A 26,415-nucleotide genomic window follows, 5' to 3' on the forward strand; every position below is an offset into this window, starting at 1 on the left:
GAAAAAATTCTGGCTATTTTTATCATTTTTAAAAAAGCATCTATATTTAGTATTACAGATAATCAACACAGAAATATTAATCTAATAATAGTTAATGAAAACTAACTAAAGTTAATTTAAGTAAGCAAAAAGAAAGTATGCATATAAAAAAAGTTCATACCAAGACTGTATTATGAGGAAATAAAAATTTTGAGCAGACCAATAATGAGTAAGGAGATTGAAACAGTAATCAAAACTTCCCAACTAGGAAAAGTTGAGGACTAGATGGTTTCACTGGTAAATTTTACCAAACATTTAAAGAAGAATTAATACTAATGCTTCTCATATTTCCAAAAAAACTGAAGAGGAGGGGACACTCCCAAGCTAATTTTACAAGGCCAGCATTACCCTAATAACAAAGCCAGATAAGGACACTATATGAAAAGAAAACTATAGGCTAATATCCCTGATGAATAGATGTAAAAATTCTCAATAAAATACCTGCAAACTGAATTCAGCATCACATTTAAAGGATCATACACAATCATCAAGCAGGATTTATATCTGGGATGTAAGGACAGTTCAACATACACCAATCAATCAATGTGATATACCACATTAGCAGAATGAAAGATTTAAAAATCACATGGTCATCTCAATAGAAGCAGAAAAAGCGTTTGACAAAATTCAACATCCTTTCATAATAAAAATTCTCAACGAATTGGGCATAGAAGGAATCTACCTCAACATAGTAAATGCTATATATGGCGAGTCCACAGCTAACATCTTACTCAATGGTAAAAGGGTGAACGCTTTCCTGGTAAGATCAGGAATAAGACAAGGGTGTCCACTCTTACCATTCAATTCAAGATAGTACTAGAAATCCTAGTTAGAGCAATTAGGCAAGAAGAAAAAATAAAAAGCATTCACATAAGGAAGAAGTAAAAATGTCTCTGTAGATGGTATCATCTTACATAGAGAAAATCCTAAAGACTCTACCAAAGAGCTATTACAACTAATAAACTAATGCAGTAAGTTGCAGAATATGAAGTCAACATACAAAAATCAGTTGCATTTCTATATACTAACAAAAAACTATCTGAAAAGGAAACAAAACAATCCCATTTATAACAGCATCAAAAATAATTAAAAACTTAGGGACAAATGTCTAACAAACACACGAAAAAATGCTCAACATCACTTGGCATCAGGGAAATAAAATCAAAACCACAATGTGATACTACTACCTCACACCAGTCAGAATGGCTAAAATTAGCAACTCAGGAAACCACAGATGTTGGTGAGGATGTAGAAAAAGGGAAACCCTCTTACCTGCTGGTGGGAATGTGAACTGGTGCAGCTACTCTGAAAAACAGTGTGGATGTTCCTCAAAAAAGTTAAAAATACAACTACCCTATGACCCAGCAATTGCACTACTAGGTATTTACTGAAAGGATACAAAAATAGTGAGTCAAATGGCACATGCATCCCAATGTTTATAGCATCAATGTCCACAATAGCCGAAATATGGAAAAGAGCCCAGATGTCCATCAACACATGAATGAATAAAGAAGATGTGGTAATTACATACAATGGAATATTACTCAGCCATCAAAAAGAATGAATTCTTGCCATTTGCAATGACGTGGATAGAACTAGAGGGTATTATGCTAAGCAGAATAAGTCAGTCAGAGAAAGACAAATACCATATGATTTCACTCATGTGGAATTTAAGAAACAAAACAGAAGAACATAGGGGAAGGGAAGGAAAAATAAGATGAAAACAGAGAGGGAGGGAAATCATAAGAGACTCTTAATCACAGGAAACAAACTGAGGGTTACTGTAGGGGAGGTGAGTGGGGGGATGGGGTAACTGGGTGATGGGCATTAAGGAGGGCACCTGATGTAATGAGCCCTGGGTGTTATACGCAACTGATGAATCACTACATTCTACCCCTGAAACTAATAATACACTATATGTTAACAAACTGAATTTAAATAAGAAATTTTTTAAAAACTTAGGTATAAGTTTAACCAAGGAGATGAAAGATCTGCATTTTAAAACCCACAAGACTTTGATGAAAGAAACTAAAGAAGACACAAGTAAATGGAACGATATCCTGTGTTCATGAATCAGAAGAATTAATATTGTTAAAACCATCTGTGGATTCAATACAATTTCTATCAAAATTCTAATGACATTTTTCACAGAAACAGAAAAAAAATCCTAAAATTTATATGAAACCATAAAAGACCCCAAATAACCAAAGGAATTCTAAGAAACAACAAAGCTGGAAACATCACAATTCTTGATTTAAAATTGTATTACAAAGCTAGAGTAATAAAAACAGTATGGTACTGTCATAAAAACAAACACACAAATCAATGTAAAAGAAATGAGATCATAGAAATAAACACATACATATAAGGTCAATGAATATTTGAGCCAGGAATATTTAATGGGGAAAAGATAATCTCTTCAATAAATGGTACTGGGAAAACTGGATACTCATATGCAAAAGACTGAAATTGATCCCCTATTTCACATCACTCATAAAAAATAACTCAAAATGGATTAAATACATGAACATAAGAACCCAAACTATAAAACTACTAGAGGAAAACATAGAGGAAAAGCTCCTTTACATTGGTTTTGGCAATGATTTTTTCAATATGACACCAAAAGAAAAAATAAACAAGTGGGACAACATCAAACTAAAAAGTTTCTGCACAGCTAAAGAAATAAATCAGCAAAATGAAAAGGCAGCCTATAGAATAGGAGAAAATGCAGGCCAACCATCTATCTGATTAGGGAATAATATCTAAAATATATAAGGAACACATATAACTTGGTAGCAAAACAAACAAACAAACAAAAAACCACCTATCTGATTAAAAACTGGGCAAAGGACTTGAATGGACATTTTTCCAAAGACATATGAATGCCATGAAAAGATGCTTAGCATCACTAATCATCAGGGAAATGCAAATCAAAACCACAGTGAGTTACCATCCTACGTTTGTTAGAATGATTACCAAAGAGACAAGAGGTAACAAGTGTTGTCAAGGCGGTGGAGAAGAGACATCCTGTGAGCAGGGTGCAGCCATTCTGGAAAACAGTATGGAGGTACCCGAGGAAATTAAAAATAGAACTACCATATGATCTAGCAATCCCACTTCTGATTATATATCCAAAAGAAATGAAATCCTTATCTCAAAGAGATATCTACATACCCATGTTCATTACGGCATTATTCATAACAGCCAAGACATGGAAACAACTTAAGTGTCCATCAATGGATAAATGAATAAAAAAAATATATGTAATACAACAGAATGTCATTTAGCCATAAAAAGGAAGGAAATCCTTTTTTTGTGACAACACAGATAGACCTTAAAGGCATTATGTTAAGTGAGACAAGTCAGGTGGAGAAAGACAAATACTCTGTGTTCTCACTTATATGTGGAATAAAAACAAAACAAAACAAAAGCTGAATTCAGAGAGAAATAGAGAATAGAATGGTGGTTACCAGAGACGCAGGGGTGTGAGGAATGGAAGACGCTGGTCAAAGGGTACAAATTCTAGGTATAAGATTAATAAATTCTGGGGATCTAATGTACAGCACAGTGATTATAATTGACAATACTGTATTATATACTTGAAAGTTGTTAAGAGAATAGATCTTAAATATTATCGGCATACACATAAAAATGATGATTATGTGAGGGGACAGAGGTGTTGACTAACCTTACTGCAGTAAACATTTCACAATATATACTTGCATCAAGTTGTAAACCTTAAACGTACAGAGCTATGTGTCAATAATACCTCAATAAAGCTGGGGGAAAAAAAGTATAAGTACAGATGATACAAGACTATTGTTTAACTATGGAAATAGAATGATAATAGCTGAGGGTCCAAAATCATTTTAGTCTGTGACTTTAAAAATGTGTAATAAGGGGCATTTGGGTGTCTCAGTTGATTAAACGTCTGCCTTTGGCTCAAGTCCTGGGATCAAGACCCGCATCAGGCTCCCTGCTTAGCAAGGTTGTGATGCTTAGCAGGGAGCCTGTTTCTCCCTCTCCTGCTCCCCCTGCTTGTCTTTCTCTCTCTGTGTCAAATAAAATAAATAAAATCTTTAAAATAAAAAAAAGTCTAATAAATAATATACTGTAAAAACTGGGGAGTAAGTATTCTAAAACTAGTACATTTGCTGTTAAAATCCAATTTATAGCTAACCAGATATGGCAAAACATATCATGAGAATGTCACAAAATTATTTGGGTTAAGGAGGGACATCTGAGTTAAACAGATATAGATCAGACGAAAAAAAATGAGATGGGCTATAAAAACCAGTCTTGTGAATACAATCTTACTAACATTAAAAAACAAAAACAAAAACAAAAAACTCCTACAGTTTCCCACACTTAAAACACAAATCTTCAGGTAAACAAAAATAGTTCACATAGGCTACAAGGAACAAATAAATAAGATGGCAAGTGAGAGATGAAGGTGATTGACAGGAAATTATGGGGTGATGGTAGAAGTCCACGTACTTATTCCAGGCAAACACAGAGACATCTCAAACTACGAAAAACAAATTCATTATCCTAACAATCCTTGGAGAGAAGAACCAGGGAAATGCTATCATTACATTTAGACCTTCCACAGGAAAACTGGTCAAGGCTACAAAAGAATCTTACTCTTATCTGCTTCCTGTCCGTGCTTTATAAAATCCACCACCACCATCTCACCCCAACCCAGGTAGTGAACTCTGATAATGGTCTAATACTGGCCTTCAACAACAGTCCAACCAAAATGACTGGTGATAAGAACAAGCTTTAGTCAGAATTATCAGTACCACATGTTCTGGAAACTACGACCCTGCACACGGCGCTATTTTAGAGGCACCCTTCTTTCTCCTTCCCTTTCTTATCTTTTCCTTATTTTTTCCCTGAAAACTTAAATTTTGAATATGTAAGCAAAAGATAACTCAGCTCAAACATACTAGAGAGTAAAATAATGAAATCTGATCTTCAAATGACTAATAATCTTACATCTGGGATACTTCGTCCACATATAGAACATCTAATGAAATAATGATTGCCATTTTCTTCATGGATAAAAGATTCACTCATTTATTCAAGAAATATTAATGTCTTCTGAGACCAAGGTACTATACCAAATACAGAGGACACACAAATAGTAAGAAGGAGTTTTCACTTATTAATAATAGGAAATAAATAGGGAAAAAGCATGCAGGAGAATTTCCATACCATCCCTGAAGACATCTGGGAACCAACACATCAGCCCTGTACCGCTTACTTCTAGACTTTCTATTATCTGAGGATAAAATCTCTAATTTGTTCAAGCACTGTACTTTTTTAAAAAATAAAAGGTATACATATAAAAGTTAAAATAGTTTTATAAGTTTAAGATTTTATTTATTTATTTGAGAGAGAGAAGAAGAAGAAAGAAAGAGCACAGTCAGGGAGGAGAAGCAGAGGGAGAGGGAAAAGCAGACCCTGTGCTGAGTGCAGAGCCCACGGCGGGGTTCAGTCCCAAGACCCTTGAGATCAGGAGCTTAGCTGGAATCAAGAGTCAGGTGCTTAACCAACTGAGCCACCCAGGCGCCCCTAGCTTTTATAAGTTTTTTAAAAAATATTTTTATTGAAAGATTAAACACAAAGATAGAAAACCATACAAATAAAATGGATGGTTTAATGAATTACCTTACAAACACTACTTTGCCAGCAAAGTCAAAGAGAACTTTGCCAGCAACCCTAAAGGCCCCTTCCATGTGCCCCCAATCAGAACTCCCTCTCTACTGCCATAATCTCGACTTTATTTTATTAACCATTTTCCTGATTTTTTTCTATAGTTTTATCACCCAAATGTGCATTCCTAGACACTATAGTTCAATCTCATTCTATTAAAAAGGGGATTTTTAAAACGATTTTATTTACTTGAGAAAGAGAATGCGAGAGATCACAGAAGGAGAGGAAGAGGGAGAAGCAGACTCACTGCTGAGCAGAGAGCCTGATGCGGGGCTTGAACCCAGGAACCTGAGATCACAACTTGAGCCGAAGGTAGACGTCCAACTGACTGAGCCACCCAGGAGCCCCCAAAATGGGATGTTTTCAATCTCTTTTAACCTAGAGGTTACTCCTCCATCCCTTTCCTTTCCTTATAATTTATTTGCTTAAGAACCTGAGACATTTGACCAACAGAGTTTCTGCAAACATAGTTTTTTTTTTTTAAGTTTTTAATTTTAATTCCAGTATAGTTAACATAATGCTATATTAGTTTCAGGGGTATAATACAGTGATTCCACAATTCAGTATATTACTCAGTGCTCACTGTGACAAGTGTACCCTTAGTCCCCGTCACCACCTCCCCTCTAGTAAACATCACTTTGTTCTCCATAGTTAAGAGTCTGCTCCACGGTTTCTCTTTTTTCCTTTGCTTATCTGTTTCTTAAATTCCACATATAAGTGAAATCATATGGTATTTGTCTTTCTCTGTTTATTTCGCTTAGCATTACACTCTCTAGCCCCATCCATGTTGCTGCAAATGGCAAGATTTCATTCTTTTTTACGGCAGAATAATATTTCATCGTATATATAGACCGCACTTTCTAAGAACCTAGATTTGGACAACTGCAGTCTTGTGCAGTTCACTATGTTCCCCACCTTCTGTATTTTCTGCAACAGGATTTAATCCTCTGACAAAACTATAGGTAGTGTTTGACAAGGCGAGATGTGTTGGATAATACTTGTTGATGCTCAGATCTTCATTTACTAAAGACTGTAAAATGATGATGTTCTAGTACTATAACTTTTTTTCATTTATTGATAGAATACTTTTAAAAAGAGATGATGCCCCTAATCTACTATTAGGTTACCCTGTACTACACTTCATAGAGACAAGACAGAATAAATGCTGCATTTGTTTCCTTTACTGGTAAGTCTTCAAGATAACAAATCATTTCCCTGTCATATTCTAAGGTAATGATTTTTCATTTAATATTATTATGAATTCATAGATTTAAAAATATCTGCTGGGGGCAGCTGGGTGGCTCAGTCAATTAGGCGTTGACTCTTGGTTTCGGCTCAGGTCAAGCTCTCAGGGTCTTGCGACTGAGCCCCGTGTTGGGCTCTGCACTCAGCGGGGAGTCTGCTTGAGGCTCTCTTCCTCTCCCTCTGCCCCTCCCAACATACACGGGCTCTTTCTCTCTCTCTCTCTCTCTCTCAAATAAATAAACAAATCTTTAAAAAAAATTTTAATTAAAAAAATTTTAAAAGATAAAAATATTTGCTGGGTTTCAACCAATTGCAATTTTCACCATTTATGAAGTTCATATTATACCATTCTAGATCCATCACAAGTCTCTTCAAGGTGGGTCCTGAATTCCTTTGACAAGGCCCTAATAATTTTTTCTTTATTGAGCTATAATTCATATACCATAAAACTCACCCTTATATAGTGTACACTTCAGTGGTGTTTAGCACAGCCACAGGTTGTAAAACCATCACCAGTCTCTAACTCTAAAACAATTTCATGACCTGAAGAGAAACCCCATTCTCACTATCAATCACTCCATTGTCCCCTCCCCACCAGCTCCTGGCAACCACTAATCTCCTTCCTGTCTCAATGGATTTGCCTATTGTAGACTCTTTGTATAAATGGAATCATAAAATATATGGCCTTTTGAGTCTTGCTTCTTTCACTTTCACATAATGTTTTCATTTGTCCATTTGTAGCATGTATCAACAATTTGTTCCTTTTTATGGCTGAATATTATTTCATTATGTGGTTATACCACGATTTGTTTATCCATTTATGAGTTGATAGACATTTGGGTTGTTTCTATTTTTTGGCTATTATGAATAATGCTGCTATGAACATTCATGTTTAAGTTTTTGTATGAATATATGTTTTCAATTCACTTGCAGAATGTGATATATTTTAACATATATATATATATATATATATATATACTGTAAATCATCACCACAATCAAGACAATGAACACAAACATCCCAAAGTTTCCTCACATCTCTTTGTAATCCCTCTCTTCCCATCCTCAAGGCAACCAGTGACCTGTTTCTATTACTACAGATTAGACTGCATCTTCTTGAACTTTACAGAAACCAAATCATACAGTATGTACTCTTTTTTTATATGGCTTTTTAAATTCAGCATAATTATTTTCAGATTAATCCATGCTGTAGTATTTATCAATAATTCATTACTTTGTATTGCTTAGTAGCATTCCACTGTATGGATATATCAGACATTATTTATCCATTACCATCACCATTATTCACTGCCACTGATGGACAATGATCTTGTTCCCAGTTCTTTACTATTATAAAAATGTGGATATGAACATTCATGTACAAGTATTTTACGGACAATGCTATCATTTTCTTTAGGTAAATGGAGTGCAAGCCTTAGGAATAGAATGACTGGATGATTCAGTTTATTTAACTTTTTTAGAAACTTAAACTGTGCTCCAATTCACATTCTCATCAGCAGTGAATTAAATATACAATTCCTCTACAACCTTGCCAATATTCAGGCAGCTCTCTGAAAAGCTGGAATGCTGTTTTTCCTCTCCCTCCCTCCCAAGGGGTATGCCTCAAGTTGTGCACCTCCTCCCAACTGTGACAAGCAGTGATGGTACAGCAAGTTACCCGTCACTCTTCCTTGTTCTCAGTGGCATCCAAACCAGGCTGATCCTGTCAGTGCTCCGAATGAGGTGAGACAGTCTCACCCTCAGGCAGCCCTCCATAAAGCTGGAAAATTGCATGCATATTCCGTTTTTCTCCTTCCCCCTCCCCCAAGGAGAAGCTGCAAGCTGGGGTATGTCTCCCAGCACTGAGCTCTGCTGGCTTAGGGCAGAGGCTGACAGGGTAAAGTGAAATTGCTCTTCTTACCCATTTTAACGTGTCTGTTCTCAGCTTTGTGATCATCTGGGATATTGCAAATTCTTAGCTAGATTCTGGAATTCTCATAAAGGTATTTTGGTTAGTATATCATCGTTAAAGCAAAGTTTCTGTGGAAGAAAAAGGACTGGGACTTCTTATGCTGCCATCTTGCTGATGTCACTCCCCAAATTCTCACTCTTGACTGTTTATCTCCTTCACTATTCTAAGCACAATTACTTAAATATGTGAATTTGGTAACTATTTTCTGGTACCCCTGTGGGTTTTTATATTATCTATGGTTTTCTTCTATATTTCTTTCATATAGGATTAGTCCTCATATTTCTGGTTATTTTTGTTTGAGGGCTGGGCATATATATATATATATATATATATATATATATATATATATACACACAGACATACTGAAGACCCAGAATGCAGTTGTCCTGTTCCAGAGAGGAATTTACTTTTACTTGTACTCTATGGCTAGAGACAGTAGCATCAAGGATCACAATAATCCATTTCAGGGAACTGAAATGATTTCAAGTTCCACTTCAGTTCCTCAAGGGACCCTGTGTGGACCTTGTCTACTTGTGATTACTCATTCCTAGGTTGTGGTCCTTTGTAGTCCCAGCTCAAAGCATGAGAGCTTTATAAAGAAATCTCCCTTGGTAAAACCTGAACTCGGTTTTCCCATTCCCTATGGGATATCAATATTGCTTTTCAGTTACTTCTTCCAAAATCAACAGATGCTCTGGGAAAAACTAGTCCCAAACGTCTGGCTCACTTCTCTAGGTTTCCTTTAGCATCTTTACTGCCTCTGATGCTTTCAAGTAGGTGATGTCTATATTTACACAGTTTTCCTAGTAGTCATTGGTAACTTGAAGAGAGGTCCAGGTTTTATAAATATATACTTTATCTACGTAGTTTTTCTCAGTGGGAATGCTACCGGTGTTTCTGAGGTAAAAACTCTTCTGATACATACATCATGCATGAGGGATGTTTAATATTCCTAGTACTGGGCACTAAATGCCAGTAACATCCCTTCCCTCCCCCTTGTCAAATCATTGTAAAAACTCAAAAACATAACAGGCTTATAAAGCATGCATTAAGATAAAACGTAGATTATTTTATTTGTGTCATTATTTTTCTGTTCCTCTTAATGGTAAATCTTTGTTTTGACTGACCCTTGTATGGGGTATATAGCCTCTTCTAAAAGTAAAAATGTCACATGAATAGTGCTTGGTTAAAATCAACTAAGTTAATGGTTAGTAGGGACCATGGACAGGTTGCAGATAACACATGAACTCCCTAAAATTATTTCTAAAAGTTTATGAAAAGAGTATTTAATCAACAAGATATTCTTTAGGGAACTAAGTACCACGAGAGACAGATTATCTATTTCACATATTAAGAAAAAAATAGCTTTAATTAAATTAGGACTTAGTTAAAATGACTCAGTGAGGGGCGCCTGGGTGGCACAGCGGTTAAGCGTCTGCCTTCGGCTCAGGGCGTGATCCCAGCGTTATGGGATCGAGCCCCACATCGGGCTCCTCCGCTATGAGCCTGCTTCTTCCTCTCCCACTCCCCCTGCTTGTGTTCCCTCTCTCGCTGGCTGTCTCTATCTCTGTCGAATAAATAAATAAAATCTTTAAAAAAATAAAAAATAAAAAATAAAAAAATAAAATGACTCAGTGAGTAGTAGAAATTTCAGAGGGGAGAGAAGAAGGGATAGGTAATTTTTTTAATGTGTGAACTCCTGAGGGGAAGCAGATGTAATAGGGGAAAAACTACTTTGGGATTGGTATCACCATTAATCTTTATTAAGATACTATAAAACTCCGTATATTTACATTAATTTCTTCTGAGGCTTTCTAAATTTGACAATTGAAGTCACAGCAGAAGAATAAGGATGGGGCCATTAATGAAAAAGGAGTGACAAATTAGAGAGCTGAGCTAGAAGCAAAATTCAACATGAGACAGAAGGGAAACAAGAGGGCAGAAGTTTTGTGTAAGGAACTAATAATTCTATGAAGAAGAATATGAGCCCTAGAAGGGAAGGAGACAGACGGAGAACACTGACAAAGACTGAACCAAAGAGAATGGGACGCTCATATGCAGGCACATCCAAAGGACAAGTAAGAGGTAAAGTAAATGGAATCTCTAGTAGCCCTGATCAGAAACATCTTCGCTTTAGAGTTACACGATTCCTTAAATGAAGTACAAGCCGTCCGATGGACAGAGTGCGCTTTCTGGTGTCGTCCCTGCAATTCTTCAGCCTTTTCACTGCTAGAAAACTGGAGATTAAGTTCTGATCCAGATCATGGATTAGAAGGACAGGACTTTTTGTTCCATCTTATGAGGTTTCTACAAAAGTAATTCATCTAAGGAAAAGCAAAATATACTATCTATTCATCTTTTAAAGCATAAAGAAAAGCTGCCTATTTTCTATAGGTCTAATTGACTCCAGAGCAAAAGAGGCCAGAGTTAAACATTTTTTAAAAAGAGTAAGTACCGTTTAAGATTAGGACCTACATAATTATATATTTTATATATCAGATATTTGATCATTAGTTTTTTATTTTCTTGATTCATGTCAGGTGATGTGAGCTTAAAATAAATCCACAAGAGGACACTGACAATGGGAGAAAACACATACCCAACTGCTGAAACAGGAGAGCCACACTAGTGCCTGTGACAGGAAGACTGTCATGCAAAGGAGTCTGGATCAGCTGTCTATCTCCTGCACCCAAGGAAAACAGCTTCTGCAGAACGAGGAAAAACACACACAGAAACATAAATGCTTTTTTTTCCAGACATTTTCCTAAGACAAAAAAAAAAAAATCCCTTCAAGTTCAGTTTTTTAAAATATTTTTTGAAGCTCAAATTAGAGTTGGTGATAACCCTCTATCCAATTAGCATATGCCGGGAATAATAATGTAACTGAAAACATTCAAGTTACACTGTGCCCAAATGAAAATGGTACAAGAAAATTTAGTAATTGGAAAGATGAAATTTAATAAACGATGAGATACAAAAATCATTGACAATCATACTCACCTAAAAAATAATAAAATGTTAAAGTCAACATTTTATGCCAATTATATGTCATGAACCACATATGTAATATTTAATAAAAAGTTTTTTATTTTTTTATTATTTTTTTACTTATTTGTCAGAGAGAGAGAGAGCGCGCACAAGCAGGGGCTGTGGCAAGCAGAGGGAGAAGCAGGCTTCCCCCTGAGCAAGGAGCCTGATGTGAGACTCGAGCTCAGGACCGTGGGATCATGACCTGAGCCAAAGGCAGACACTTAACCAACTGAGCCACCCAGATGTCCCAATAAAAAGTTTTTTAAATTAAAAAATAAATTAACAAAATAAAGTCAGCATAAATCCTATCATGATAAAGGTCCATGAAACAATTCCACTGCTTTCAAGTTTAGGTCCATTTGTGACCAAACTCACATTTTATATCCTGCCCTTGGAGTAGAGAGAGAAGATTGAGGGAGGAGGGAGCAGGAGGAAAAAAAGGGAATAAAAACTAAAGAGTAACAGAAGATACCAGGTTAAGACAAAAGACAGTTAAAAGGCAAAGGGCAGGGGCGCCTGGGTGGCGCAGTCGTTAAGCGTCTGCCTTCGGCTCAGGGCGTGATCCCAGGGTCCTGGGATCGAGCCCCACATCAGGCTCCTCCGCTATGAGCCTGCTTCTTCCTCTCCCACTCCCCCTGCTTGTGTTCCTTCTCTCGCTGGCTGTCTCTCTAACCATCCAATAAATAAATAAAATCTTAAAAAAAAAAAAAAAAGGCAAAGGGCAAAGAAAATAGGTGTCAGTTTCACTGGAAGTATCTTCTCTGTCAGACTGAGTAGGATAAACAATGGAATTTTTAGAGGACTGTCCTTTTCTACAGTATTACACAAGAATAAGCAAAATAAATGATCAACTAATCAGTTTTAGGACTTAAGGAGAAGACTCTTTTTTTTTTTTTTTTTTAAAGTATGGTCCCCTAGAAACACTGAGACATAGAAGCTGAGGTTCTTATTTTTCTACTTCAGAGACAAAAATGAAAATCTTTAGACAAACAGGATGAAAAACCCATGACCACTTTGAGAAAGTTTTATTTCAGTAAAAGAATTTAATGTCCTTCTTTAAGGCTAAATATATGTAACAAAGTCCTTGGGAAATTTTAAGGGATAGGTTACACTTTTGGGAAAAGATCCGTGGTTCTGGATGACCATCAACATTATTCCTGCTAAAGGTAGCAACTGAAATTAGAAAAATAAGCCCCCTTCTTTCAAAGCGTAATGCAAGCTGGTCTATGAAAGACCGCAAACACAGAAAACGGCTTTAGGATCACGTATAGTTGCTGTTACGCAGGGAAATGAATAAACAAACAAAGCTTTTCAGAAATAATTATAAGTGCTACAAAGAATTGTTTTGAGAGTTTTCTTAATGTTATCTCCCAATTTTTATCACTCAAAAATTTTTTGATATGTTAATAAAATGAGCCATAACTACATAGAGGAGTAAGAAAGGCGGAAAGAATGCATTTTAAATGTTCAGCTTAAAAAAGTATATTTCCAAGAAAATGTAAACTAGAGTTCAAGTTACACAAAATATGACTTCTAATTATGCTATGTGAAAGGTGAACCCTGAGTTAAAATTAACCTCATGACCTAAGCAAAGAATGGAATCTTGGGTCTCTAGGAGGCAGACCACAGGGACAATGCTTAACTAAGATCTTCTAAAACGAAAATATTTAAAGAATCCCTTTTTTTTCCTTTTCTTCATAAATTAAATTAACTGGAGGAGAAGAGAAGAGGAACAGGCCCTCTTCACCTCCCTTATTCTATTTACCTGAGACCCTCCCGCGGCTGGGACAAGGCATGCACACAGGTTTGCGATGAGGCTTTCCAAGGAGACGTTCAGACTGTCCACGTACACAGTATAGATCAGACCTAGGCAAGCCTGCAAAGAGAGATGCACGTAGCTTTTTCATGGAAAAAGCAAGCACTGAAAATAAATTGCTGGGACATCTGCTCCTAGCAAACTTCCCTTTGAAGCCAGTAAAGTATATTCTATAACGACCACAGAATAAATTTTAAGTAGCAAATGTTATTAAGTTTATTAAATTTTCTTCCTTAACCAGAAGCTCTAAATGAGCCTTTGAGATGAGTTTATAAAAAGCAGAAATCCATAATTTGTAAAACAGGTGCGTGTGCTCAGATAACCACGTTAGCAAATTTGTAGGGCTTTAAAACTGTTCTGTCTCTTACTTTGCAAAACTCTAAATTTCAAGATAACAATTTAGAAATTTCATATTTTTGAGATTCAGAACATTTGTTACACCAGGTTAAGAAAAATTTTGTGAATTATTACAGAGGTTAGCAAAATAGAGACAAGATATGATAAACACTTCAAACTCAGAAGAAGGTAGGTGGTAAAATGGAAGACAAAATGCAATCTTTATGAATGCTTCAGCTTATTAAAATTTGTGACTCTAAAAAATTAGTATTTGTTAGAAGTTACCCATTATTATTGAAATCTTGACATGAAGTTAATTTTCTAGAATATATATAATCTCAACAATATGGAAAAGTTTTCCAGAAATTTCCAAGTCCTTGGGAAATGTTAAGGTATATTTTATACTTTCCAAAGAGATCTGTGACTTTGGACAATAATCAACATTACTATTACTAAAGGTAGCAACTGAAATAAGAAAAATAAGCCCTCTTCTTTCAAAGCTTAAATGTATTTATAACTAAATAAAATTTTTTTCTTGCATTTGAAAATTCGGAGTGTCTCAAAAAGGAAAATATCTGGAAGCAAACAATATTTTAAAGCAACGTTGGCAATCACAACTATTTGAAATTGCAAATATCCATTCTATATACTTGAGCCTGGTATTCCTCAAAAGAAGATAAATAAAAATAGACAAAGTTGTTACACTACTAGTGCATTTTAAATTTGCTACAGGCAATCAAATAATTTCTTTTAGATTAATAAATTTTGGAGTCAGTAGCCATGGGATCTACTTTAAAGCAAACACTATATCCTTATAAGTTTGAATAGTCACATTAACTTAGGTATTTATTTCATCCAACATGAACACATTTTTTCAGTTCACACTAAATTTATTTTATTGGTGAATCCCTAAATCAACTTAAAGACATTTTAAATACAAAATCTTGTTACCATGTTTTACTCAAAACAGATTCATACAATAATACAAATCAATAATGACAACTATGAGTTCTTTACCCTAAAAATTTCTGGATAATCCAATCTGGATACCAATACCAGGCTCTTGGGAGCAAACACTTCTGCGGGCTGAATTAAACCAGACACTTCCACTTCACCTTCAATCTCTTCCTTCTTTGTTCCCTAGAAAAAGATGCACTGTAATCAACAGACAGAATTTCCTAGGTTTATAACTCACAAAAAATAGACACATCACACATTTCCATAAAATTTAGAAAATTCAAAATCAATTCTAAAATACAATTTATAATATAATTTACAAAACTCAAACTAAAAACAAAGACACATACTTTGACAGGGATCTGAGAAGCAAGTAAATAGGCAAAACAATTATAAACGAAGACATGCTTATTTCACTTTTGAAAAGCTCCTTATACTGCAGATACACACCACAACTTTATGGGAGCATTTGGTTTCTAAGGAAGGTACCAGTAATCAAAGGTAAAGAAAACACATTCAAATTATTTTAAACAGTGACCCAAACAACTAAAAATGACACTCACTTCAATGGAAAGTCAGTTTTTAAGGAGAGAAAAGATCTGTTTTAGAAGTAAGATACTAATTTTTTTTTCCTACTTGTCCTAATATTTCAAACAAAAGTGATGATCATTTAGGATTCTAAGACTTACAGAATAATCAATGCTCTTAGAAATAAAGCCCAATTGGCTCTAAATTCCTTTTGCTCATAAGCAACAATGTTGATTTTTTTGAGAAGAGAAAATATCTTTATATACAAAATTAAGTTTCAGAATATACTTACTGCCACTGAACTGTACACTTAATAATGGTTCAAATGGTAAATCTTATGTGATGTATTTTTTAGCACAATGAAAACACCTATAATAAAAAATACCCTATATTTCAATGACTAAAAATACTGATTAACGAAATAAGCTTTGAAAACTATTATTCTCATTTATTTGTCAACAAATATTTCCTGTGTACTTAACTGTTCCATAATACTTTATGTTACACTATAAAACTTTTAATGTAAAAAAAAAAAAAAGACAAGGTAGTAAAGCATTCAGATTTATCTCTATACGATATTCTAAGATGTCAGGACATTTTCCCTAACTAGTATCCTCTTTTCTTTCTTTTCCATTAATCAGAGTTCCAGCTCAAAAGTCGATCTTCCTTCCTGAAGCCTTTCCTTTACTAGTTTTTCTCCTGGTCTTACTTCTCAGCACAGTTCTCCAACATATCATAAATCTTCAAACTCATTTCTCCCACCAAACCTCTTCTCAGAATGCCACAAAATGCCATTTACAACTGCCTGCTTGACAGTTCCACTTAGATGACTAACAGGTATCTTAAACATGTCCAGAACATAGCTCCATTCTTTCTCCCGGAATTCCATTCCTCCTACAGTATTTTCCATCTCATTCCTGGAAATCCTCTTTCCATTTGGCAGATCAAAAACTCTAATTCCTCTCTCTTTCATGATCCAGCCATTGCACTACTGGGTATTTACCCCAAAGATACAGACGTAGTGAAGAGAAGGGCCATATGCACCCCAATGTTCATAGCAGCATTGTCCACAATAGCCAAATTGTGGAAGGAGCCGAGATGCCCTTCAACAGATGACTGGATTAAGAAGATGTGGTCCATATATACAATGGAATATTACTCAGCCATCAAAAAGAGCGATTTCTCAACATTTGCAGCAACATGGATGGGACTGGAGGAGATAATACTAAGTGAAATAAGTCAAGCAGAGAAAGACAATTATCATATGGTTTCTCTCATCTATGGAACATAAGAACTAGGAAGATCGGTAGGGGAAGAAAGGGATAAAGGAAGGGGGGTAATCGGAAGGGGGAATGAAGCATGAGAGACTATGGACTCTGAGAAACAAACTGAGGGCTTCAGAGGGGAGGGGGTGGGGGAATGGGATAGGCCGGTGATGGGTAGTAAGGAGGGCACGTATTGCATGGTGCACTGGGTGTTATATGCAAATAATGAATCATGGAACATTGCATCAAAAACTGGGGATGTACTGTATGGTGACTAACATAACAAAATAAAAATTATTAAAAAAAAAAACACTGTCAGCAAATCCTGGCTGCTGACCATGTCCACTCCTCCCACAACACTGTGAGCCACCATCATTGCTTGCTTATCTGGACCATTTTAACAGCTTCTTTCAGTCTCTCCTATTCCTCTTTAGCCCCACTTCCTTGTTGCTCTCAAACGTGCTGGACATGCTCCCAGCTAAGGGTCTTAAGCACTGTTGGTTATTCCTTTCCCTAGAATACTCTTTTCACGGATATTCTAATGATGAATTCCCTCATTTCCGTTAGGTCTTCATTCAAGTGACTTCTGCTATTAAGCCTTTGCAGGCACCCTATTTAAAATTACAATTCCCGGGCATCTGGGTGGCTCAGTCGGTCAAGCATCTGCCTTTGGCTCAAGTCATAATCTCGGGGTCCTGGGATTTAGCCCTGCATCGAGCCCTGCATCGAGCCCCACATCGGGCTCCTTCTCCGCCTGAGTCTTCTCCCTCTGCCCCTCCCCCCGCTCATGTTTGTGCTTGCTCTCTCTCTCTAGTTTGCTCTCTCAAATAAATAAAAATCTTTTAAAAATAATAAAGTAATAAAATAAAATTGCAATTCCCTAACATTCCCTATTCTCTTTCCCTGCTTTATTTTTCTCCATGGCACTTGTTACCATCCAACATACGACCCATTTCACTTAATCTTGTTTTTTGTTTGTCTGTCTTTTCCATTAGAATATGCTCCATAAAGACCAGGATTTCTATCTTGCTCACTGGTAATTTCCCAGTTCCTAAAACAAGAGCTGGGCACATGGTTGATACTTTCTATTTGTTCACTGTATACCACGAAGGAATGAATTTTCATGGAATAGCTTTCTGGGTATTTTACTAAGGGAAATCTTTTCCCCCCACTCATAGAGGCCAAGAACTATATTTTCTATGTTCTTTGGAGCCCGTATATTTTCCAGTAGAGTGAAATATAACCAAGTATTAGATGTCTATGGAATGCACATATCCGAAGGGAACTATCTGTTTACTTTTTATATGTGTCATAAGGTCCCTATGCTCTTGAAAGATTTTCATTTGTTACAAAGCAAAAGCTAAAAGGTTGGTTTCTGAAATCCTCAGAAATAATAAAAATGTGATGAATATGCATTTGCTAAGATTTCCACACATAATGAATCATAGTCTTCATGGATTACTAACAAATCTGAAATGACAAAAGAATGACTACAATTCCTCAAAGAGATAAAGCTATCCATTTTATGAGACTGTGATAAATGCCCCAGAGTACCATTAGAAGCCAGCTTGACTAAGGAGATAACCATTTCAAACAAATGACTATTAACCTACTTTGACCAAAACACAAAATAGAATGCATTGGTCATTTCTTTTCTTTTTTTTTTAAGATTTTATTTATTTATTTGAGAGAGAGAGAGAGAGCACGAGTTGGGAGGGAGAGGCAGAGGGAAAAGCAGACTCCTCACAGAGAAGGGAGTCCAACGTGGGGCTCCATCCCAGGATCCCGAGATCGTGACCTGAATCAAAGGCAGACGCTTAACTGACTGAGCCACCCAGGCGCTCTGCATTGGTCATTTCTTAAAGCTATTCTTTATCTGACTATTCATTAAATGAAATAGTCATTAACAAAAAAGAAAAAGGGTCAAATATAATGTAAATCAGTATTAAGTAAAAGCAATTCCATTTTTATTTACATCACTTTTGATTACAGAGGCTTTTACTTGGTAAAAGTACTATAAATCACAAGATGTTATTATTCTTAATTCCAATGGCTCTCCTACAAGAATACAATGTCACAAGTTTAGAGAAAATTCATACTCCTCCTTTCAAAGCAAAATGTAGTACTATGATAAAAAAAAAAATGTTTTTAAATCCAAAAACTGCTGGTTAAAATAACGTTTGTTCCAGGAGATAGTAATGTGGTATTTTTGATAAAAAAATTTCCTATGAAAAAAATTTTACTATAAATTATTTATCATTTAAGGGAATACTGCCTCTTCTCTCTACCTGCTAGAACAGCTTCTCTGTAACAATTATGTAATGATACTGGCTTTACTTGGTTTGTGTTTCACAATGACAGATTTTCACATATTGAAAAGATATGAGAAACTTAAAACAAGGAGGAAATGTAAAACATAGGCTATGAATGTAATAGATGTTATAATAATGCTTTGAAATTTAATTTTTTAAAAGATTTTATTTATTCATTTGAGAGAGCGAATGAGCAAGTGAGAGAACACAAGCGGCAGAAGGAGAGGGAGAAGCAGGCTCCCACTGAGCAGGGAGCCTGACATGGGGCTCGATCCCAGGACCCCGGGATCATGACCTGAGCTGAAAGCAGATACTTAATGGACTGCGCCACCCAGGAGCCCGGAAATTTAATATTTTATAGCAGAAAACATTTTCACATATTTTATCTCACCAAACAACATCTGCAAACCTTTTTCTAACCTAAGATTATTCCTAATTCTAGTAGGTCCCATTAGGAATACAAATTTATCTTTTTTTTAAGATATAAGTTTATCTTAGACACTCTTCACTGAATTGTCTCACAATCACCTTATCCCTTGTACCTATCACAAGCACATGCCACAACTCGCCCATTTAGAGTTTTTTCCCCCATTATTACTATGGACTACACGCGCTAGTGGAATTTTCAGCTTCAGTGCAGTTTACATACTATGTAGGTTGCGGTCTCCGTACTTCAATAATATAGGGTAAGTTAGTACTCACCATATCAATCTGCCCCAAAAATGCTATTGCCCTTTAAACATATCCTGAGACAAAAATGCTAAGAATTATTAGATTACTGATTTTATGGGCTGACTCAATAGGCATAATATTCAGGAAGTTCGTCCTGTCACTCAGGTTGAATCTGTCAACCTCATCTTTGTTGCATTTTTGATACTTGATTCCTGTCTTTTCTACTTTGAAAAGACTTGTTGAATCCAATATCATCTCTGTGCCAAGCTCATTTTCAACAATGCTATTTTATAGTAAAACTCTTCTTACAATATTTCTTTAAACATTCTGGTTACAAAAGGACGATGAAAGGAGGGTGCCTGGATGGCTCAGTCGGTTAAGCGTCTGCCTTCGGTTCAGGTCATGATCCCAGGGTCCTGGGATGGAGCCTGTATCTCCCTCTCCCTCTGCCCCTCCCCCCAGCTCATGCTCTCTCTCCCTCTCTCAAATAAATATAGTCTTGAAAAAAAGAGGATAAAAGGAATTAAATAAGTAAAAAATTGCCAGTTCTAATTACCCTTTTGAAATATAAGCAATTTATTACAGTGCACCACTATATAAAATTGCCTCAGTTATGCAATTTAAGGACTTTAAAATTTTCCAATATTGCAAATAAAAGAGTCTAAGTAGTTACAAATTTTATAAGGTCTATAATTCTCCCTGAAAAGCTACTTTGTTTCTTGTTAATCATGTTGACACGTCCACATGATAAAACCTGGTTTTTCCTTGCATTGGTCTGGAAAATAATGACTACACGAGAAATACATGTATTAGGATAACAAGCCTTCAGACAAATCAGGCCACTAGGCTTCAGTTCAGCGTTGAATTTACCCTTAGCAAAGACAATATCCAGATATTTCCCCCTCAGCAGCTCCTGGGTTCTACAGTATTCTGAAGGCAGAACAACTTCATTTGTAGAGCTACTGTATTTTCACCTTTCCAGGAAGCTTCCTATTTTTAAGTGGCACATAGTCCATAAATTATTATTCTTTTAAGATATACTAAGGCAGCATTTCCCAAAGTGTTTTCTGCTGAAAGCTAATAAATACTACTTAGAAAAAAGGTCTTCTAATCAAAGAATTTTTGAAACGTAAGTTAAAGCCAAGTTAAACAGGTTTCTTTACTGTAGGATTTCTCAGACTTTGATATGCAAATATTGTTTGTGCAATGCCAAGCAAAGGAGATATAAAGTATTTCCTAAACTTATTGGACAGTGAACCCTCATTACAGAACATTTAGAGGACCTGGTGAGTGCCCTGTGGAATACATACTGGGCAAGGCTGTCATAGCTAGTTTAAAATACAAAATGTGTGTTTATGTTCATAGGTTCTATATCCTTAGAAGACTAGGTAAACAGAATACTTATTTCATAGATTATTCTAGTTGGTATCTGTTTCATGAATTCTCATATTTCATATGGTAAGATTTGAAGAGATGAGAAAACAGACAAGGCTGCTGGGAGCCAGGGTACTGCACAGCTACCCCAGGAAAATATTTAGCATATCTGTGGTCCCTTCTCACTAAATGAGTTAGGAACATCTACTCTTGATCAGCAGTTCTCAAACTTTGGTGTGTATCAAACCATGCAGGGCTTGTTAAAACAGATTTCTAAGTCCCATCCCTAGCGTTTCTGATTCAGTAGGTCTGAGGTGGGAATTTACATTTCTAACAAGTTCCCCAGTGATGCTGATACTGCTGGTTCAGGGATCACACTCTGAGAATCACCGCTGAAGACTAATTAACATGAAAATATAAAAGAAAATAACAACTAACATATACTCTATACTGTACTAAGCATCATATCAGTGTTAATTAATTCATTTATACAATAAAAATTTTATTAAATACTATATTCCAGTAAAGGAAACCAGAACTCCTTAGAGAAATGACGTTCTATATCTGGGTCAGAAGAATGCACAAAATGAGCCTATTCATCTTCTTGTGTCAAGGAATAACAGAATCAAAATGAATAAAAATTGTAGTTGATTGAAACTCCTCAAACACACAAAAATGCATGAGTCCATAATGACAATTTTTTTAAGTGGTCACTAGTGACGATTGCTAGGGTACTAATCTACTATTCTGAACATTTTTTTAAAAAAGAGTTAAGTAATTAAATTTACTGTCTTTTATATCAAAGTGTAGTTGATAAAAGTTCTATTTTGTAGATGAATTTCATTCAGTTAATAAATACAAAAGGAATAACAATGAGGAAATTACCTTTTTGCAATTCCTACTGAAATAATGTATTTAGGCAATGATCATCAATAGATACTAAAACCATTAAGTGAAGGATGGCACTACCCCAAACCCACAAATCCATCTTAACATTACTAAAAATAGAGCAACTAGAAATTAAGTTCCTCCTGATATGATAAAATAGGAAGTACTGCACAATCTTTGAAGTAGCCTGGCTTTAAAAATTCAATGTGAATCTCATCAAGCCTCTAGATCTAATTATCACTTTACGGAAAAAATGCCAAATAGAGGTACAAGCTAAATAATAATATGGGGAATTTATCAGCCAAATCTAGAATATAGGGTGTTCCATAGGACAAATGACCCAATTTCTCCACCACCCCCAAGAGTGGGACTGTTACAGAAGAAATTTAAGAAATATCAACATTACAATGTGTATACCTTATCTGGATTCTGATTTAAATAAACCAAGACAGTTTTGAGACAATAAGTTGGATATCAGATGATATTAAGGAACTATTCAAAATTAGAATTAATTTTGTTAAATATTATAATGGTAGATTGATATGTAAAAAAGCACTTATCAGTTAGAGATGAATACTAAAATATCTATAGGGGAAAAATGGTGTCTGGGGTTTGCATTAAAATGCCTCGCCCTAAAAAAAATCAAGGATTTAGATTTTAAAAGATTGACAAATGCTGGTAATTTTTATTTTTTTAATTTTTAAAGGTGGATATAGTGTAATGGAGTTCATTATACCACTAACTTAAATTTTCTATATGTTTAAGAATTTCCATAATAAAAATTAAAGTAAATAAAACCTTTATTGAGCACCTACTATGTGCTGACATGGTTGCAAGTGATGGGGATTTAGAAGTCAACCAAAGAGACAAAGATCTATATTCTTTCCATCGATCTATATGTTTGTAGATGTAAACGCATTATCTCATTAAACCTTTCCAACAACCTTCTGAAGCAGGTACTATTATCATGACTTACCCATGGTGGAAAAATTTACATAGCAAGAGGTAAAGTAATTTACCCAAAGATACACTTGTAGTAAATTTATAGAACTAAGGTCTGAGTCTAGAGATTGGTCTGTATAAAGCTTTTTAAAAGGGACCTTAGAAAAACATCTAATTCAAACTTCTCAAAGGACAAGCAAATAGAGATTGAGAGGTTACAATGTTGGCATATAAACTATAAAAAATGATTAAGGATATGTAAACTTGTTTGTGCATTTAACATACAGTAGTGACAGAGCCCCTGCTCTTAGGAAGCACACATTCTGGTAGGGGAGACCAAATGAAAAGATGAAGAAACAAATGAGCAAAATAATTCGTTTGTGTTAAATCCTATGGAGATTAAAAAAAAAAAAAGGTGAACAATGGAGAGTGACTGGGGAGGCAAATAGAGCAAGGGAGGTCAGAGAAAGCCTCTCTGAGACCGTGAGGTTGGAGCTGACATCTGCAAGACAATAAGCAACTAGTCTCCTGACAATCTCAGGACAGCACAGTTCAGACAGAGACACAGGCAAATGCAAAGGACCTGAGGTAAAAAGGAGTTTGGTATATTTTAAGAAGCACAAAAGCAGCCAGAACATATAAAACCAAAGTAGTTACAAAGAAAACTACTGCTCACCACAAGTGTAGCTACCATCTGTCACCATACAACACTATCAAAATATCACTGACTATATTTCCTATGCTGTGACTTTTATTCCTGTGATTTATTTTTTCCAGGAACTTGAAGTCTGTATCTTCCACTCCCCTTCACCCATTTTGCCCATCCTCCCTCCCCTTTCCTCTGGCAACCATCACTTTGTTTTTTGTATTTATAGGTCTGATTCTGCTTTTTGTTTGTTTATTCATTTGTTTTGTTTTTTAGATTCCACAAGAGTGAAATCATATGATATTTGTCTTTCTCAGTCTGACTTATTTCACTTAGCATAATACCCTCTAGGTCCATCCATGTTGTTGCAAATGGCATGATCTCATCCTTTGTTATGACTATGATATTCCACTGTATATCTGGAATATTATCCACATCTTCCTTATCCATTTGTTTATTGATGGACACTTAGTTGCTTCCATATCTTGGCTATTGTAAATAATGCTGCAGTAAAAACAAAGGTGCATATATCTTTTCAAATTAGTGTTTTCATTTCTTTGGGTAAATACCCAGTAGTGGAATTATTGGATCATATGGTTTTTCTCTTTTTAATTTTTTGAGAGACCTCTGTACTATTTTCTACAGTGGCTATACCAGTTTACATTCCTACTAATAGTACACAAAGATTCCATTTTTTCCATATCCTTGCCAACACGTTATTTTTTGTCTTTCTGATTTTAGCCACTCTGAGAGGTGTAAGGTGGTATCTCATTGTGGTTTTGATTTGCATTTCCCTGATGATGAGTGATGCTGAGCATCTTTTCATGTGTCTATTGGCCATCTATATGTCTTCTTTGGGAAAAAGTCTATTTAGGTTCTCTGTGCATTTTTTTTTAAGATTTATTTATTTGACAGAGCGAGAGAGAGCGTGCACAAATAGGGTAGGGGATGCAGTGGGAGAGAGAGAAGTCTGAAGCAGACTCCCTGCTGAGTGCAGAGCCCAATGTAGGGCTCGATCCCAGGACCCTGAGATCATGACCTGAGCCGAAATCAAGAGTCAGCAGACTAACCGAACTGAGCCCCCCAGAGCCCCCCTGTGCATTTTTTATCAAATTGTTTGAAGAGTTTTAAGCAAGGAGGGTAATCTCAATTCGGTTTTGAAAAAAAAATCCCTCTAATGCTGAATGGAGAATAGCTTGCAAAAGTAGAAATAGAAGGGCATTGTTAGAAGTCTGGTAGCTCAGGCAAGATGTACAGTAGAGTGGAATTGGGAGATAGAAGAAAAGTAGATGATTAAGGATTCAATCTGCAAGTAGAATTGACAGCATTTGCTGATGGCTAGAATGTGCAGGATGAAAGAAAGGGAGGGTAAACGGTAACTCTAAGCTTTTTGTTTGAACACATGGATGGATAGTAATGACATTAACTGAGGTTAGAAAATTAAAAAGGGGGGCATCTGGGTGGCACAGCGGTTAAGCGTCTGCCTTCGGCTCAGGGCGTGATCCCAGCGTTGTGGGATCGAGCCCCATATCAGGCTCCTCCGCTATGAGCCTGCTTCTTCCTCTCCCACTCCCCCTGCTTGTGTTCCCTCTCTTGCTGGCTGTCTCTATCTCTGTCAAATAAATAAATAAAATCTTTAAAAAAATAAAAAAAAGAAAGAAAATTAAAAAGGACACAGATTGGGGCTGGAGATGGAAGAGGAATGGGGAATAATCCGGAAGCAATAAGCCTTGCATATATTAAAGGCTCAATAAATGCAAGTTCCATTCCTCTTTCAATCAGTGTTTCCTCCATTATTATAAAAACAGCACAGCAAGAAGTTAAAGTTCTGTTTAGAAATAATGGCTATAAAGTCAATTATATCTCAATTAAAAAATGGCTATAAAAACAAATTAAAGGTAATTATAATAGGACATAGGAATATACTAAATGCAACAAGTTTAAAAAGCAGTAAACAGTATACAGTGTTAAATATGTTTACATTTTTAATATGGAGGAGAAAAGGCCTGGAAGGTTATATTCCAAAAAATCAGCATTTTTCTTGGCATTTGTCTTTGGGTCATGGGATTATGGTTGACATATACCACATAAAAATATACACATATCTAGTGAAAAATAATTTGCTAAAATGTTTACTCTTGTACTATCCTTATAACAAAAAGTTTAAAGGTTTAAAAAGTAAATAGTAACATATCAGTATGTTTATTTATTAAACACTTACTGAATGGTTGGTCACAGAAGGATAAGGTACAGTTCTTTGTGTCAGGAAATGTATACTTTAGCTTAAGTGTTAAAACCAACACAGGTGAAATAACAGCAATAAGTGCAAAACAATACTGTAACATTTTGAACTTCATATTTAAAGTGCTTGAGAAACTCTGAGCAGGGAAATCAGTGACGCCCACAGCAGTGAGCTGGAACTTAAAGGATAAATAGAACAGTCAGAGGTAAAGGGAAAGGGAAAAGAAGAAATCTAACAATGAGATAAGTCAAAGCATCCAAAGAGGTCAAGCTTAGAAAAAGGCAGAATGCTATGTACATGACCAGCTTGAATTTTTAATATATATCTATCCTGCCTATGTCAGTTTCCTAATTTTATCCCTTATATACCTTTAAAAAATATGAGCTAAACACTGAATTTTTAGGCTAGGCATACTTAACTAAAGTTTGTTGCCT

The 26,415-nt window shown here is 35.7% G+C and overlaps 1 protein-coding gene across 9 annotated transcripts in view; it reads right to left on the reverse strand.

Annotated features, from left to right (window-relative positions):
• The window catches only part of SBF2 (SET binding factor 2), a 452,107-nt gene that overhangs the window by 220,224 nt on the left and 205,468 nt on the right, over window positions 1-26,415 (reverse strand). For all 9 annotated transcript variants that reach the window (XM_057316868.1, XM_057316867.1, XM_026486069.4 and 6 more), the window contains 3 exons: window positions 15,173-15,295; window positions 13,769-13,879; window positions 11,573-11,678 (listed from right to left, as the gene is read on the reverse strand). In XM_057316868.1, coding sequence (XP_057172851.1) covers window positions 11,573-11,678; window positions 13,769-13,879; window positions 15,173-15,295 — 340 coding nt within the window. The remainder of the gene's footprint in view (window positions 1-11,572; window positions 11,679-13,768; window positions 13,880-15,172; window positions 15,296-26,415) is intronic.

The sequence above is a fragment of the Ursus arctos genome, unplaced genomic scaffold (assembly GCF_023065955.2).
Source record: "Ursus arctos isolate Adak ecotype North America unplaced genomic scaffold, UrsArc2.0 scaffold_22, whole genome shotgun sequence".
In the NCBI taxonomy this organism is placed as follows: Eukaryota; Metazoa; Chordata; class Mammalia; order Carnivora; family Ursidae; genus Ursus; species Ursus arctos.